Raw genomic sequence first — 18,671 nt, 5'->3', positions numbered from 1 at the left:
GGGTCAGGGTCATGGGATAGAGCCCTGCGTCAGGCTCCTCGCTGAGTGTGGAGTCTGCTTGGGATTCTCTCTCTCTCTGCCCCTCCTCCACTCGCTCTCACATACACACGTGCATGCACGCTCTCTCTCCCTTTCTCTCTCTCTAAAAAATAAATAAATCAATAAAACTATAATAAGATACTACTAAATACCTACTATTATGGGCTGAAGTTTAAGAAGACTGACAGGTGTTGGTAAAGAGTAGCTGTAATCTGTATACAATGCTGGAGGGAATGTAAAAAAGTACTTCACTTGGAGAAATGTTTAGCAAAGTCGTATAAAAGTAAATACACACTTGACCATATGACTCTAATCATTTACCACAGAAATTAAACATCCAGAAGAGACTTTTATGAGCATATTCATAAGAGCCCCAAACTAGAAAAAAATGTCCATCAACAGGTTACGGATAAACAAATTGTGGTATATACATATAATGGTATATTCCTCAGCAATAAAAAGGAATGAATTCCTGATGTATGCAGTAACTGTTGATTAATCTCAAAACATTATGCTGAGCCAAAAAAAGCCAGACACAAAAGAATAAATACCAAATGATTCCATTTATATAGGAGTTAAGAACATACTAATCTATAATGACAGATCAGTGTTGCCTTGGGAGAAGGGTAGGAGAGGGGAGGACTGACTTCAAAGGGACATGGAAACTTGAGGATGATGGAAACATTCTGTATCTTGATTACAATTATGGTTTCCCAAGTTTATACATTCACCAAAACTCATCAGACTCATCAGACTGCATATTTACAATGGGTGCCTTTTATTATACAGAAATTTTATCTCAATAAACTGTTGATTTTCTTTTTCAAAGAAAGAGTAAAATTCCATTCTATCATGCCTAATGGTAGAGGATCCATTTCTCCTGTTAGCCCCAAATCCACCCAGAGAGCCCAAGCTGGTGGGGGAGGTTTATGGCCTTATCATAGTACCCACTTATAAGGACTGACTCACAGCTCTACAACCTAATAGCAAATGAAGTTTGTCGTTTTGCAAAATATGTCTCCATGACAAAAATGTATTAGACCAATACCCTCTCACTATAAAAATCACTGCCAAGTCCTAAGTGTCATTTACGGATATATAGTCCCCGTTTTAAGCCAGTCTGAAAATCATAAGCACTTGCTTTCTAAGAGAATATCTAATAAATGGCAGAAGATTAAAAAAAACCCTCTGTTTCTCAGATCTAGTGTCCCTCCTTCTAGATCTTTTAAATCAGCAATAGGGGCAATAATCAGTTTGCCAAATCAGACTTTAGTCAAGTATTGTATATATCTCATTCATTTGGCTGCCCAGACACAGCCTGCTTCCAATGTTGGGGAAAGCCTCCACGTGATAAGGCTGGTGAAAGGCAGAGCCTGTGTCTTCTTATATAAAAACTCAAAATACCAGATAATCAAGCAAATATCTGGATCCAGATTACTTGGGTTCAATTCCTGGCTCCTCCACATACTAGCTATGTAACCTTAGGCAAATTTCTGAAGTTCTCCTTCCTCATTTGTAAAATGATAATAGTACTTACTTTGTAGCACTGCTGTGAGAATACAATGAAATAAATATAAAGTACTTAGAAGAGTGCCTGGCATACAAGAAGTGCCATATAAGTTATTATTTATTTCCCAAGCTCTGCTGGCACTGCCATAAACCTAGGTTCTGTCAAATCGAAGGCAATTGCCCCAGACCTGGAATCAGAAACCAGTAATAAAAAGAAAGAGGGACAACAGGAACTCACTCTGGAGCAGCCATAACTTGCAGCAAGATCAAACTCTGGGTCAGCAGAGGCCATAGCACTCGTGGCAGCATCCAGGCACCATAGCTAGAGGTACTGGCAGTGCAAGCTGCTGTCTGTTGCTAGGCAATGGCAGAGCACTGGTACCCCCACTAAAACAGTGCTGGACCATGATTTTGGGCATAGTCCTAGGCACAAAGCCTGGAGTCTGATTTGTCAATCTTTCTGACAATTCTGTAAGCTACCTCATGTCCTCTTAGTAAATGTCTTTTCCATGTAAGTGAGTTGGAGTTGGTTTCATTGCTTGCAACATAAGACCCTGACATCAGACCTGCATAAGTGAATAACGGAAAATGGTCTTAGAATATCTTTGTGAATGTTTCTGAGTATCAAGTGAAAACTATGAAATGGTCTAGAAAGTTTTCAGAATGTTAGAATGCTATGAAACTTGTTTGATAGCCATGGCTCCCTAATCTAATACAACAATAGTAACTGAAAACCTGATCTTTATTGACTACTTTCTATGTGCCAGGTACTGTGCTAAGCACCTCACATTAATTATTTCATTTAACCTTCAAAGGTGCCCTGGGAGGTAGAGGAGACTTTCCCAATTTTACAGATGAGGAAACTGAGGACTAGGAAACTTAAGGAATTTAAGTAACGTATCCTCTTGTGTACACAGCCCACAAGAATATTAAGAGCTAACATTTAATGAGCACTTACCATGTGTCAGGCACTATTGTGTTTTTGTTATATTATGTGTGTTGTGTGTGTTATATTATTATATTAACTGATTTAGTTCTAATTGTTCTATGTGCATTATCTCATTCAACCCCACAACTCTCTAATATAGGTTCCATTATTATTCCTGTTTTACAGGTAAGAAAACAGAAAGATTAAGAAATTTGCTTCATAACATGCAGCTAGCAAGTGATGAACTGGGATTCAAATCTGGCTTTAAGAACTTCATTTTCAACCTCTACATTACACTACCTTTCCAAAGGTGACTGAAATACATCACTGGGCCATGCCAACCAATGTATATGCATTCAGGTTTTTATGTGGGTCAAACCTACTGCTTTCTTAATGTTTACAACTCATACTGTTGTTTCTTCTATTTCCGTACCATCATGCATAGTTAAAGAGTAGCACTGTCTTTACCTGACCCTCATTTCCAACAACTGAAGAATGAACGAAGCATCAGCCTCCAATTACATCATTAGCACTGTCTTTTGCTAACACCAGAGCCCTAGAGACAGCTGTACCCCGGAACTTCCTACTCCTCACTGTGGGCAAATGCAGAATTAAGCTAGGACATCTGTGAATCAGGAGGTTCAGGATACCAAGTCTGTTACTGCAAATGGCATCAACTGCCAGAAAATATGTATGTGTTATCAATGATCCTGATAACTCAATGGTTCTCAACCAGGCTGAATTGCACACCCCCTCCCCCAAATATTTAGCAATGTCTGGAGACATTTCTGGTTCTTATAGCTGAGGATGGTGTGCTACTGGCATCCTGAAGGGACAGGACAGGGATGTTGCTAGACATCCTACAATGCACAGGATAATCCCCCACAATAAAAAATCATCCAGCCAAATATGTCACAGTGCCAAGGATGAAAGACTCTATAAACAGCTTGATGCTATAAACTGCTTCGTACACTAGTCTTAATACTTACTCACTTTAATGTCATAGAAATAACCCATTCCAAAGCATGAGACCAACTGCACTGGGGGGAGAATTACTCCCCCCATGCCCTCCTTTGCTGAACCACTTAACACTGCCCATCATTCCAGCAAACGTTTTCAACACCATAAGAGCTATAACATGGCTCATAAAACTGCTTACTGTCTGACCCCTACCTACTCCTCCAGCTGCTTCTCATACCATTCTCTCCTCTAACGATCTCCAACTTGGTCAATTAGGCAACCAAATAACTTCATCTTCACACTCAGGATGCACAACAACTCTTCTCCCTGTCAATTCAACTTTCAGTCTATGACCTCTTCTGTGGTTACCGAAAACCTAGGCTAAAAGAAAAAAAGCTCCTCATGTAATTTTTTCTGGTACAACTTATGTTTTTCAAATTCTAAAAATATACCTTGACACTAACATTTAAAAAGGCCTTACAAATGACAGTCAACATTTATAGGCGAACACCCTATGGAAAATAAAAGATACAACATACACCAAAATTCACCCAGACTAAAAATCTAGCTTAAGTTTTTTTTAATGTTTATTATTTTTAAAAGAAATAAACAGCATGAGTGGGGGAGGGGCAGAGATAGAGGGAGACACAAAATCCGAAGCAGGCTCCAGGCTCTGAGCTGTCAGCACAGAGCCCGACACAGGGCTTGATCCCATGAACTCCAAGATCATGACCTGTGCTGAAGTATGATGCTTAGCTGACTGAGCCACTCAGGCACCCCAAAAATCTACCTTTTAATAAGGAAAGAGAAGGCATACTGGAAATACAATTAATTGTTGTTATCAATTTATTACCTTATTAATGGTAAAGCCTAATTTCTACAATGCTTAGAAACAAGGTAGAAACTTTCTAAAAAAGATGTAAAAGAACTTGTCTTAGCCTTAGGCTTCTGGAACTATACAAGGCACTATATCTTCTAAAACACACACATTTAACATTGGTTTTTATTCCAATTGACCACTGAACAAGCAAAAATAAAGTGATATAGTAATAAGCGTAAAGCTTTTCCAATTCTTTCTTAAATCTATTATTTAAAAAAAGTTATTTGAAAATTCATTAAAAAGTACTGTGAAATATTTTCAGTGCTCAGATCACTGGATGCATATATTTAATAGACCTGTTGTTCAATCACGTAGCTATATTTTCTTCTAATTTAAAAGACTAACTTCTTAATTTCAATCAATTTGAGACAAAAGAGCAATGAAAAAAGTAAACAGTGTGAAAGAAGAAAAAGTAGCCATAAATATTTAACTCTAATTGTTCTAGTTATGGCTTCAGACAATGAAGGTCGCAGTGTTTACTGGGGTAATTATGCATGTCAAGAGAGACCATACTTTGTTCCAATACCAAAAAGCACAAATGCCTTCTGTGTTAGATGAAATTATTTACATTTTTGTTTGCCTACAAAAAGAGAAAGCAATTATATTAAACTCATAATTCAAATAGTCTTTGAAATTTCCTTCTGTATTAGTAAAAATATGACCTTCTTTTAAAAATGATTAATGTATTTATTATAAAGTGTTAACATAGTTCAGAAATATTAGGTGAATAAATCTCCTGCATGAAGTTTCACGAGAACTACCCAACCTATCAGGAAACGTGGACATAAGGACCAGCTTTGCCCCTTTTTATAAGTTTATAAATATTCCTAAGTTTCAATTTCCTCCTCATAAAATGAGATTATTAACCTCACCTATATACCATAAGAATCAAATATGAAATTGCTTTGAAAACTGAAAATGCTATTTTATATAAAGATGTCATAATTATAGCACATTGGTTTCAGCTCGGCTCCAACAAGATGAATACTGGAATAGGTCCATCAACACTAATACCTGCCAGCACATCTCCCCTTGCTAACTACACTTTTCTAAACAGACCAATATCAAGACAGTTGAAATGGAATCCAGATGTTAATGTTTGTAACCTTGTTCTTTTTTATTTTGTTCTATCTCAGAGATTTCATGGTTTTAAAGGGAATATGACCCTCAAACCTATGATAAAAGGATGGATAAAGCAAATGCGGTAAAATCCAGATAATTATTGAATCTGGATGATGAACATATGGGAATTCATTTACTATTTAACCTTTACTTCATATGTTGCAAGTTTTCCTTAAAAAAATGTTTTAATATATTAGTATCAATACCTAATTTGTCTTATATTTTCAACCAGGTGCTACCTGAACACTGCATTTCAAACCTTCCCCCAACTTTCTCATCTCCTGTCATTCTCTTTTCTACATCAAGCCAATCTCAGCTGCCAGCCACCACTTGAACCACATTTCCTCCCACTCTTTCCCCACTGACACTCAGTTTCAGCCACAAAGCCCTCACCACTGTCCCTCAAACACATCAATCTTATTTTTGCCCTTCTTTCCTCTCTCTGGAAAGTTCATACTTCCAGATTTTCACACAATTCTCCTTCACCTCATTCAGGTTTCTGCTTAAACATCATCTAAGAAGGGCCTTCCCTGACCAACTAATGCAAATTCAGTTTTCATCACTCATTAGCCCTTTAGCCTGCTTTATAGCAGTAAAGACTATATTAAATTATAAAATTATTTATGCGTATGTTTAACATGTCTGTCTCCCTCCCCAATATGTTTACAACATAAAAGCTGTCCTCTTGACACTCAAGATCCTTCCATGATCTGGACTATCTTTTTTCCACCAATTATGCTTACCCTATTAAATCAAACTTAATTATTCACACTTCCACATACATGTCTCTCAATTTCCCTTCTCTATGCCTTTGCTCAAGCAGTGATCATCATCACTCATATGCTCAAATTTTACCCACACTATAAAACTAAAACTCAGTTCAAAATGCCACTTGTGCTGATATTCCTGGCTGATACTCCTCTGAACTGCCAAAATTCCTTATTTGTACCACTCTACAGGCATTATTATTCTACATTTTATTTATTTTAAATTTCCTCTATTAATCAACATGTACCTAGAATGCAGGATCTCGGGGCGCCTGGGTGGCTCAGTCAGTTAAGCGTCTGACTTCGGCTCAGATCATGATCTCACAGTCCGTGAGTTCGAGCCCCACGTCAGGCTCTGTGCTGACAGCTCAGAGCCTGGAGCCTGTTTTGGATTCTGTGTCTCCCTCTCTCTCTGCCCCTCCCCTATTCATGCTCTGTCTCTCTCTGTCTCTAAAATAAATAAACCTTAAAAAAAAAAAAATTAAAAAAAAAATTAGAATGCAGGATCTGTATTTCCTTTTTAGACCTCTGAGTTACTTATGTAAAAGAAAAATGCAATTATTTGTGTATGTTTTTTGGGTATTAGAAACTGGTATACGTATTAGTGTTACTATATTGAAGAGCAGACAGAAAAAGAGTAATTCTGGCAATAATCCTAGAACACACTAATAAATACCTAACAGAACTATTTTTCTTTTCTTTCCCTTTTTGTTGTTAAAAATACATCTTATTTGCTTGTTTTCCTAATATCCTTGCTTCTACCTTTAAGTAATTTTTCCCCTATTTAGTTTCTTAAATTTACTTCTATTTTTCACTTTAATTAACTTGGGTTCAAATCACAGCTCTGTTCCTCATTAGCTGTATAAGCCTTTTCAGGTCTTTGTTGCCTAAATCTGTAAAATGAGGGAGAAAACCTCAACTGCAAACAGGGTTATTATGGTATTAAATGAAATAATAAATACGTAAAACACCATACGGTATCTGGCACCAACAGACTCTCAGTGAATGGTGCCTACAGATAGAGAAGCAGCAGTTTAAACACATTTCCAGGTATAAAGTTTAAATATTAAAAACGCAAAGAACAAAATCCACTTTCATCTGCTCTAATCAAGACTGGACTAGGGTACAAAGCAAGCCAACCCCATGTTTTCTTCTCCTTTTCTAACTTAAAAAGAAAAGCTAATGTCACTTAAAAAAAAATTACGTGTAGAAGAAGAAAGCATTTTTATGATCACTGATGAGCATCCTGGATTCCTCGGTGAACTAGCTGAGCGAGCCTGAGCAAGGCGATTCACCTTACAGAACCTAAATGAACTTTATGTCTCTTCTTGTCCAGGGTTGACAATGCTTTTGGCTCAGTTCAAAAAGCTGGAGTTTTTCCCTTGTTTTTTTGTTTTGCCTTTGAAGAAATAAAAACTATCACCCATGTCATCATATTCTATTCCTAAGAAACAAATATTAATATATCATTTATAGCAGTGGAGTAAAAATTAATTCATTCATCAAACTGACCACCAGTGATGTGCTAAGCTTGAAGATTAGTCTGAATTACTGAAAAGTCTGATACATAGAACATTTAAGAAGTTCACAGACATAATACACACAGCAATATATTAAAAGAAAACTTTTTAAAAAAATGTTTATTTTGAGAGAGAGAGAAAGATCGAACAGAGTGGAGAAAGAGGGAGAGAGAGAATCCCAAGCAGGCTCCATGCTCAGCATGGATCTCACAACCATGAGATTGTGACCTGAGCCAAAATCTGGATGCTTTAACAACTGAGCCACCCCACAAGAAAAATTCTTGTAAGCAAATCTGACCCCTGAAAATGTTTTCATCATGGACTTTGGAAAAAAAAAAGGTTCAAGTCAGTATTATACTAATAAAGGGGGAATTAAAAATGTTTATTTATTTATTTTGAGAAAGAGAGGGAACTTGCAAGTGGAGAGGGACAGAGAGAGAGGAGAAAGATAATCCCAAGCAGGCTCCGCACTATCAGTGCGGAGCCTGCTGCTTAACCAACTGAGCCACCCAGGCGCCCCTAAAAGGGGAATTTTAAACCCCAAATAAACCCCTAAATCCTACACTGGTGAACTGTAAACTCAGACAGTATTTTTAAATTAAATTTGGACATAAATTCAGACTATACTCACACACCTGATCTTTTTTAAAAAAATTACAATATTCCCTGTGAAGAGTGCACAATGGGTATGGCTAAAAATGCAGGGAATGCTTAACATGGATTTTAATGTTAATATATATTAAATTTTCAGAACAATTACATGGCAGTGGTTTCCTTCAGATCATCGTCATCCAGGATTAACTCTCTATTAAGCAAGAAATTTCTAGCTTAGCATCTATGTGAGTGACATTCACACAGACGAAATTCAGAGTGGTAAACCACAAACACAACACTTTCATTTTTTATGAATCCTTTTATTGGCTGGGCTGCCAATCCTTCCTGTAGTTCACATGCATGAAACCTCCTCTGATCATCTCTCAACAGTATAGATTCTGAGATCTGATCATAAAAATCAAATCCATGAGTTAAGATAAATACAGCATACATAATTTCCTAGTTTCTCTGAACTAAACGTAATTAAAACATTGCTTTCACAAATAGTAAATAGCCAAACTATTTTAAATCACAAAGAATCCTGAATCCTCCCCTAGATAACACATATTTTGCCAACCAGAACTCATCTTTGACTTTTGGACTAAAAGTAAAGTATCTAGTTCTAAATCCTACATTAAAGCTTTCACACAGATTCACAGTATCTTGGCTTGGTTGAAGACACACTACATCTAGCATTGTGCACATATACTGATGGCAAATTGGTTCAGACTCCATGTAGTGTTCCAGGCTTGCCAATTCCTCTGAGGCAGTCACTATCTCTTTGAAAGTTAAGTATGTTTAACAAATAAATGGGGAAAACAATAGTTGTTCTAATACCTAACTGAATGATACCAAATTGTTCTAACGTTCAAAATGGGACAATATAAAAGTGCTACTCTGTAAATCATCAAACACTATAAACCTGAAGGCTTTACTAGTATTAGGTATTCAAAAAACATCTGATAACTTGAATTCAATATAAAACTAACTTTTTCATATCTCTTCCCTTAATCTAATGAGCTAGTGGTTCACTGAACCATCAAAGTGGTTAGAATCATTTGTAGAACTTCCAAAAAGAAACAAAAACAAAAAAATCCCACACGGCCGGTTGTCTTATCACTATAGATTCACATTCAGTGAGTCAAAAGTTAAGTCCAGAACTCAGGTTTTTGGTTTTTTTTAACTCTACACTTGGATTCTGATGCGTACCTAACCAAAGAGAGTAGACAGGAGTAGACAAGCTCAAACATGAACCTATTACTGTATTATTTCAACAGAAATCTCATTTCATATTTATAGTAAAAGCTATAGTTTGGGGCGCTTGGGTGGCTCAGTTCGTTGAGCACCCAATTCCCAATTTCAGCTTAAGTCATGATCCCAGGGTCGTGGGTTTGAGCCCCGTGTCGGGCTCCGTGCTGAGCGTGAACTCTCTCTCTCTCCCCCTCCGCCCCTCTCCCACTCATGTGCTCACTCTAAAAAAATAAAAAAAATAAAAAATAAACAACTATAGTTTGACCCCAACTTTTACATTCATCTTTATGTAACAAATATACTCTAGAATTTTAGATGCCGAAGGCAAATAATAATTTCCCATTATGAAGGAATCTCTCTCTTCCCACTCCTTAACTGTGTCTGTGTCTATGTGTGTAAGAGTTTATTCAGAAAGGCCCATGTTTAGACCAACTGAGTCAATCTGGACAGTGTGAAACTGATTGAGACGGGCTGATTTCAAAAATCCATAGAAATACCATCCAATCACCTCAGAATTAGACTTGACTTCTTCTGTGCCTGGTTTAGATGCACCATGAGTTGTAGTATCATTGTTGCAGTCAGACATACCTAAAAGTAAAATGTGTTAAGCACACATTAAATAATTTAGTTTAAAAAGCTGTACAATCTCAGTGATATTCTTATAAATATTCTGTAACATAATTTATTTGCGGTCAGAATGTGCTCTGCAAAATTACAATCACATGAGTATCTATTGATTATAACAGGTAAACAATTCTAACAACAAAATTTGAGAAAAAGTATTTATGCAGAATGTGAAAACATATACCTCAATGATTAAAAAATAATTTCATAAAACATTTTAGATATGAAACAAAATTTAAAAGACAAGAACATCAACTTGATTTGACAGATGAAAAACTCATATACAAGATATCTGAAGCAAAAATATTATTCATGGCCTACATAAAACCAAAGTTTTAGACTAGAACTCAGACCTCTTCTACCTCCCTGGCCAGTGCTCTTTCATATTGATAAACACAGACATGACTATTCATTCTCGAAGTGAAACACTATACCCAGATTTCATTAAATAAAAAGTTTGAGCTATTTCTGCTTCTAAGTTATGCAACAACATTTATAGAATGCCAACTATACATGAAGAACTCTTCTAGGCACTAAGGAGAAAGAAGAGTAAAATCGAATTCATGGTCTGCAAGTACTCTGAATCTAATCAAGGAGACAGAGAGAAATAATTACAAGATACCACGTTAGGTATTACAATGCAAAGAAACAAACTTTTACTTTTGAAATACACTGGAGGGAACAATTTTACAATTTCAGTTTGTAAACCGAACCCAATACCACATTAAGAAAATAATACAACATGAACAATTGGGATTTATCCCAGGAATACGAAACTAGCTCAATTAGGAAATCTATTACTATATACTGTATTCCTAAACCTAAGGGAAAAAACACAGTTTTCTTCACATATGTTGAGAGATCTTTTGACAAAATGCAACATCCATTTTCAGTACTCAAGGAAAAGGGAACTAAGGGAGATTTTCTCAACATGATTTCCAGTAACGACCTTGGGTAACTGAATTGGAGAAAGTAAAATTGCAGCTAAAGGAAAACGACTGTACATATTAGGGATATTAGTCTGTTGTGTTTCAGTTCCCTACAGTCAACTATGGTCGATTAGCACATTATCCTCCTCTTGATATGTTGTCAAAAAATTAATAACAGCTTCACACTGCATCACAGTGTCTACATCATTCACTTCAACTTCATCTCATCGCATGGGCATTTTATCATCTCTCATTACCATAGGAAGAAGGGTGAGTACAGTATAATATATTTTGAGAGAAAGAAAAAGACCACATTCACAAAACTTTTATTACCATATAGTGTTATAACTGTTCTATTTTATTATTGTTGTTGTTAATCTCTTAACGTGCCTAGTTTATAAATTAAACTTTATCATAGGTATGTATGTGTAGGAAAAAGCACAGTATATAAAGGGTTCAGTACAATCCCCAGTTCCAGGCATCCACTGGCAGTTTTGGAATGTATCCCCCACAGATAAAGGGAGACTACTGTAAAGAACTCTTAAAAACAAAAAGAAAAAACTCAAAAACCAGATTGAAAGCAGGAAAAAGACATAAACAGAAAATTCACACACACACAGAAAGACATTAAAACGGCCCTCCAACATATAAAAATGTTCAAATTCACTCATAATTAGAGAAATGCAAGTTAAAACAACACCGAGATAACCATTTCTTACCTACCAGACTGGCAAAAAAATTTTAAATATAACAAAACTTTCCGTTCGTGAGGAAGTACGGAAAAACAGGGACTTTCATACAGTGCTGATGGGAATACAAATTGGCACAGCCATTCTGCAGGCAACTTTAGTGATGCCTAAGATCATCATCACATATGCACTTACTGCTATACCCAGCAATCTCATTTCTAGGAATCCATCCTAGGAATATACCTCCAGCAATACAAAAAGACATAGACATTGCAGTATTCTTCATAAATGTAAAATATTGGAAACAGCCTAAGTGTCTATACATAGGAAAGTGACTGAATAAACCATGGCACAGCCAAAGAATAGAGTACTATGCAACTATTAAAAAAATGAGGAGGATCTCTATGATATGGAGTGATTTCCAGGACATACTGTTAAGTGAAAAAAACACAAAGCCCAAAAATACTTATAGGTATACTACCTTCATGTAAGAACAAAGGGAATATAAGAAAATACATGTTTCTGTTCATTAGAGCAAAAAGAAATACAAGAACAAAGAGACAGACAGACACACACACACACAGACACACACACACACAGACACACACACACACAGTCCAAAGCAGGCTCCAGGCTCTGAGCTGTCTGCACAGAGCCCGGCATGGGGCTCAAACCCATGAACTGTGATATTATGACCTCAGCCAAAATCGGAGGCTTAACCGACTGAGCCACTCAGGCGCCCCCCTAAATACCATTCTTCAGTAAGGAACTGTAACTCTTAGAAGAATTGGTTGATTCTAAGGCTGGAGCAGGGAAAATACAAGATGAGTCTGGAACATTTTCTGGAAATGAAAGAATACAGGAACCAACCTGAAGGAACCCCTAAAGGCCAATGCTAGAACAAACTGAGCAACAAAATAACTTATGATAATACTGTATTTAGACCCATAGATTAAGACAAATGAGTCCATACTGATATAAATAGCCAAATAAATAAGTAAATGGGGGTAAAGAGGCAATACTTCCATATGACAAAGTCTCAATTAATAAACATAGAAAAGAGGGAAACAGAATCACCATCTGGCAAATACCACAGTAATAAATGTTGCAGACAAGATCCACTGATAGATGCTAAAATTAGAAGGCAAAAGTTAGAGAGGAGAAACAGGGTTTACATAATTTCCAAGTATCTCCCACAAGGTACTTACGAACTGAAAAGGGAAAGACAGTAAAGGAAATCATGGTTTGTAGTGAAGAAACTCAACAGATATAACTTAACCAAGTGATCAAGCAATTACCAGTAGTAAGATATAACATCATAATCCCCTTGAAACACTGCACTGAGAAGGACACATCATTTCTGTGATATTCTTGCCAAAAATGCATAAGCTCAGGCCTATCATGAGAAAACACTGGACTAACGCAAACTAAGGGATGCTCCACAAAATAACTGATCAATACTCTTTAAAAGTGTCATGTTTCCTAGATAGGATTCTGGAACAGAAAAAAAGACAACTGAAAATTTAGTGAAATTCTAATAAGGTCTGTAGTTTAGTTAATAATATGATACCAGTGTTAGTTTCCTATTCTTGATAATTATAGTTATGTAAGATATTAGCATTCAGGGAAGTGGGGTGAAGAATCTAAGGAAACTGCACTATTTTTGCAAGTCTAAAATTAGATCAAAATTAGTTTTTTAAAAACGGAAAGAAATTCTGAACAAAGGTTGAGGAATTACCCTTAGATAAAAGTAGGAAACCTCTTCCACTGAGGGAAGAATGAAAAGGAGGAAGGAAAGGAAGGAACCCCTGGAGATAGCAAAGAGTGGAATAGAAAACAGAAGAAAATTAAGGCAATTCACTTTCACTGTCTTCTACTTTCTTATGAAACAGAAGTTATCATCGGCTTCTCTGTATTAATCAGTAGCATCAATTAGGAAAATATATCATTATCATCCAACTGAAGAAAAGGTCAAATAACCCTGGACATAGAGAGAAACAGGAAATCAAATTTTTGAGAATTACAGAGATAGGTACTAAATAATCTGTGTTTTATTGATATTCTTTAAATGCTCTGACCTACTTCACATTTATTTTTTAGAAGTTTGTTCATAAAGTTTGATAACTAATATACATGGGGAACAAAAAGATTTAAAAAGTTAATGACTTCTAGTTTGTACTGTTTAAGATACATGGTTTTTGATCTTTACACATATTCAGTTATCTTTAAAAACTGTTTTCAAAATAGAATGATAAGCTACTCTTTCAAAACTACCATTAATGCTCAAGCCTCTTAAGCAAATTTATACTGCAGGCCAAAAATGCTTCAGGTCATCTCTGGGGCTCTGATTCTATAAATCAGCCAGAGGTACTCATTAACTAAGGAGTGTTAAGAACAAATGACCTTTGGCGTGAATTATTAATGAGCACTAGAAAAAGTGCTTAAATAATATCACCCGAAGTTTATAATTCATCCAACTGTCTGGGATTATTTTTTATTTTATTATTAAAATCATATTTTAATTTCTATAAACTGAATAAACTAGATCTATCCAAGGGGAATTTATATAAGAACTTTAACCAGAATTCAATGAGGGAGAATTCTATACCCTATAATACTTAATTGCATTTAGGTTCTTCCTAAGGACCCAAGAAAGAGAGGCCAGAAGGTACCAAATTTGCCAGGATACTGGAAGAGGAAATAGAAGATTCTATGGACGCCAGAAAAGAAAAAACTACATTTACAGTCTCCATGTTTCCAATGAGTTAAAGACTAGAAGTTAGAAGTCTAACACTAAAGGATGTATGTATGGGATGATGTTGTTAAACAGAAACCCTGAATTTTCAAATTAAGGTACTCACATACCACACAGAGTCTGAAACGGTGTGCTCAAGGCACAGGAAGGCAAATAGAAACAGGGCAGAGTTAAACAGGATAAACATGGCACATCATATTGGAATGAGAATTTACATTCTTTTTATTAAAATAAGTACTAGAATATTATGGGATCCAAAACAAAATTCACTTGAATAAAACAATATACATAAGTCTTCCAAGAAATTTCTTGAAGTTTTGTAATAAAATATGTGTCTCCAAAGAAACATCTGGGGGGAGGGGGGGAGAAAGAAACATCTGAAGAGGGATACTTCCTTCTAGAGGTACTTTAGTAAAAACGTTGGAGAAATACTATAAATAATTATTAATATATGTGACCAAGGAGTTCGAACTGGTGAGATAAGGACAATGCTAAGGAGGTAAATACAGAAAATTGAAAGCAAAAATTAGCAAAACCTGGGCTTTCTTTATTTTAAATTTGCTTAGTTTCTTTAGACTATTGTATTGCTGATATTCCAGAGACTGGTTACCAGGCTAAATATTAAAGAAAGTTACTCTATTTCTTTCATTCTTGATGGAATTTATTAGAATATGTCTAGCTTTTCTCGCTTATGAATAAACAGAATGGAAAGACTTGTTTTAATTTCATAATTTAATACTAATTTTAAAGTTGAACTAACTTACAATAAAAAAACTTAGTTAAAACATATAGTGACATTAAGTAACTACATGTGTTCGAGTTGAAAAATAACATCTAAAATACAGAAGCTTTCTGCTGTAGTCAAAACAATTTAATTTTCTTTTTTATGACAGTAGTCTTAACGTAAGGAAAAAATCCTTTTCCCTACTATCTAATGCAAATGATATTGAACTAAAAATGGTTCACAACACAATATGTTCAAAGTACAATTACATTCCCTTTCATAAGTATAACTAAATAAAAGGAAATAAGATAATAACGAATCATTTACATTATGCTGCTGCCTTATGTCAACAATTATCTCATATCTGTAAAAGCTATTTTACCATACACCTACAAGTCCTTTTAGTGATAAGTTAAGATTGCATTGCTCATCAGTCTAGACAATTCAAAAGTAGAAAGCTTTGACAAAATATAGTTAATTCCCCATTACAGGTAATAATGGGAAACAATTTAAAAATCAATATTCAGGGGTGATTGGCTGGCTCAGCTGGAAAAGCATCCAACTCTTGATCTTGGGGTCATGAGTCTGAGCCCCATGCTGGGTGTATGGATTACTAAAAACAAACAAACTTAAAAAATAATACTAATAATAAATAAAAATCAATATTCAACTATTCCCATCTCCACCATCATTACTAACTTTCAACCAAGTAATAAAATTAACTGGGAAAGTCTTATTTTCCCCATTTAGATTGTGTTTCAGAGAAACTAATGAGAAGTAAAATGATAAGAGTCTCAAAACTAAAGTACTTCCTGAATTCTTCAAGATAACTAGTTGCGTTCCAGAATATTAGCAGTGAGGCCAACCAAGAACCGAAAGAACTGGGGAGTTACTTTAATTCTGTAACTAAATTCCCAAAACTATATAAAGTAAACCCCTCAATATTTTTTTCAGTGGAAAAAAGCTTCAGAATAAATAAAGTAAGAATACAGCTTAAACACAGACACAGATAGTAACATATAGAAAAATTTATAGATACGCGTATTTACATGAGTTGGTGTATATTTCTTAGAAGCAACTGCAGCCAGAATGAGCACACATAGTGCCCAGATATTGGTTTCTAATACCATTCTCCAGTAAAGGGAACCAGCACTTCTTGGAGAAATAGCTGAGTCTAGGCCTGGGGCAGGAAATATACAAGATGAGCCTGAACATCTTGTAGTGCCAGGAAGTAAAGATGTGCTAAAAAAAATCCCAACAACAAACCAAACAACAAAATCCTCACAACGATAGGGATATGTCAAAGGGATATAAAAACGAACTGAAAGAGCTCCCAATAGCCAAAGCTGGAGTAATCTAAGCAACAAAATAAAGTACTACTGGATTATATAACTCAAAGTATAAAATAAATATCCACGAGACAATATTCATGTAAATAAATGACTAAATAACAAATGAGGACAAGGAGACAAATTTCCCTTGCAAAAGAATTCCAAAAAATTTATGTACATACTGCACTGTTAAGAAGGTGGAATATAACTCCCTACTTCTTAAGCATGTACTTCACCTAGTGACTTTTTTCTAAGAAGTACAATATGCAAAGGTTAGGGAAGGAGTAACTTTACGGAGGACAAACCTAATAAACCCAATCTCAAGCCAGGGGACTAAGTCAACAACAACCACTGATAATATTTACTCTTTATATAATGAGAATGTCACTTTATTCCTGTGGGTCTTCCTCCCAAAAACATATTATCCAGTCTAATCCTAAGAACAGCACCAGACAAATCTCAATTGAGGGACAGTCTACATAATACTTGACCAGTAACTCTCAAAACTATCAACTTATAATCAAAATCAAGGAGTCTGAGAACTGGTCAAAACCAAAAGGGCACATGACAACTAAATCTAATGTGGTATTCTGGAACAGAAAAAGGACATTGGGAGAAAACTGAAGCAATCTGAACAAACATTAGTACATATAAATATTGGTTTATGAATTGTGACAAATGTACCACACTAATGCAGTATGTTAATAACAGGGGAAGCTGGGCATGGGGTATACAGGAATCTCTACATTATCTGCAATAATTCTAAAAATCTAAAATTTTTCTAAAATAAGAGCTTATTATAAAATAATCTAAGAATACTGTTATATGTTATAGTTTTTAATAATTAATATAAACTTAAAATAAGATTTTTCATACACTTAAGAAACAGTATAACTCAATTTAACTACTATTTTAACTACTATATTAAAAATAGTTATATTCAAAATCCTGTAGTCTAAAACTTCATGAACTGAAATCTTTAATACTATATACTTGGAAACTCAAGCAATATTTAGGCATGAGGTACTGAGCTAGAAGATAGGGATTTAAGAACAAGCCAAAAAAGAATGTAAGATTTGGTCCCTATCTTCATGGAGTTTGGAGGCATATAATCACACACAAAATGTAAACTGTAACTGTGGTAAATGTATGATCTGGGTGGTTAGAGTATTCCCTAAGGAAACAAAACTTCTGTTGAAGTGTGAAGGATAGTTAGGAGCTAATAAGGAGCCTTGTAATGGCAAGGATCAAGACAAGTACAAAGGACTAAAAGGTGGCCAGCACAGTTGAAGTGGAGAGTTAAGCAGAACATGGTAAATGATGAGGCTGGAGGGCAAGGATGAGTTAAGCACTGTTAAGGAGTTTTATTTTTATTCTAGAAGCAATGGGAAGTCGTAGAAAGATTGGGGAGGAGAGAAAAGTGACAATCAGATGCGTGTTTCAAAATAAGCCACTATGCCTCCAGGATAGATAATGGATTAGAGAGGGGCCAAAATAGAAGTGAGCAGAGACGAATGGAGGCTACTATAGAAATTTCAGGCAAGATGATGGTAACAACTAAAGTGGTAGCAGTGGAAATGGAAAGACGTAAACAGATTCAAGAGATATTCAAGGGGCGCCTGGGTGGCTCAGTCGGTTAAGCGTCCGACTTCAGCTCAGGTCACGATCTCGCGGTCCGCGAGTTCGAGCCCCGCGTCGGGCTCTGGGCTGATGGCTCAGAGGCTGGAGCTTGCTTCTGATTCTGTGTCTCCCTCTCTCTCTGCCCCTCCCCCGTTCATGCTGTGTCTCTCTCTGTCTCAAAAATAAATAAACGTTAAAAAAAATTTTTATGAAAAAAAAAAGAGATATTCAAAAAGTAAGAGTAATAAAACTTGTTGACAGTAACTGGGAAAGGGAGTTATTAAGGATCACTCCTAATTTTCTGTTTTGCACAACTGGAAAGATAATAGAGTCACTCACTGAAATAAGGAGCAAAGAAAAATGAACATTTGTTTTGTTTGTTTTGTTTTGTGTGGGAGTGAGGGGGAAATCAATTTAGTTGTAAACATA

General features: G+C 35.7%; 1 protein-coding gene across 8 annotated transcripts in view; it reads right to left on the bottom strand.

Annotated features, from left to right (window-relative positions):
- Positions 1-18,671, bottom strand: part of ARFIP1 (ARF interacting protein 1) — a 128,310-nt gene that overhangs the window by 103,689 nt on the left and 5,950 nt on the right. For 6 of the 8 annotated variants that reach the window (XM_060653989.3, XM_060653993.3, XM_078445685.2 and 3 more), the window contains exon 2: positions 10,079-10,158. The exons of the other annotated variants lie outside the window; for them this stretch is intronic. In XM_060653989.3, coding sequence (XP_060509972.1) covers positions 10,079-10,156 — 78 coding nt within the window. In that variant the 5' untranslated portion in view covers positions 10,157-10,158. The remainder of the gene's footprint in view (positions 1-10,078; positions 10,159-18,671) is intronic. 8 annotated transcript variants of the gene reach the window in all.

Source organism: Panthera onca, chromosome B1 (genome assembly GCF_046562875.1).
Source record: "Panthera onca isolate mPanOnc1 chromosome B1, mPanOnc1 haplotype 2, whole genome shotgun sequence".
Lineage (NCBI taxonomy): Eukaryota > Metazoa > Chordata > Mammalia > Carnivora > Felidae > Panthera > Panthera onca.
This window is presented reverse-complemented; position numbering and strand designations above follow the sequence as displayed.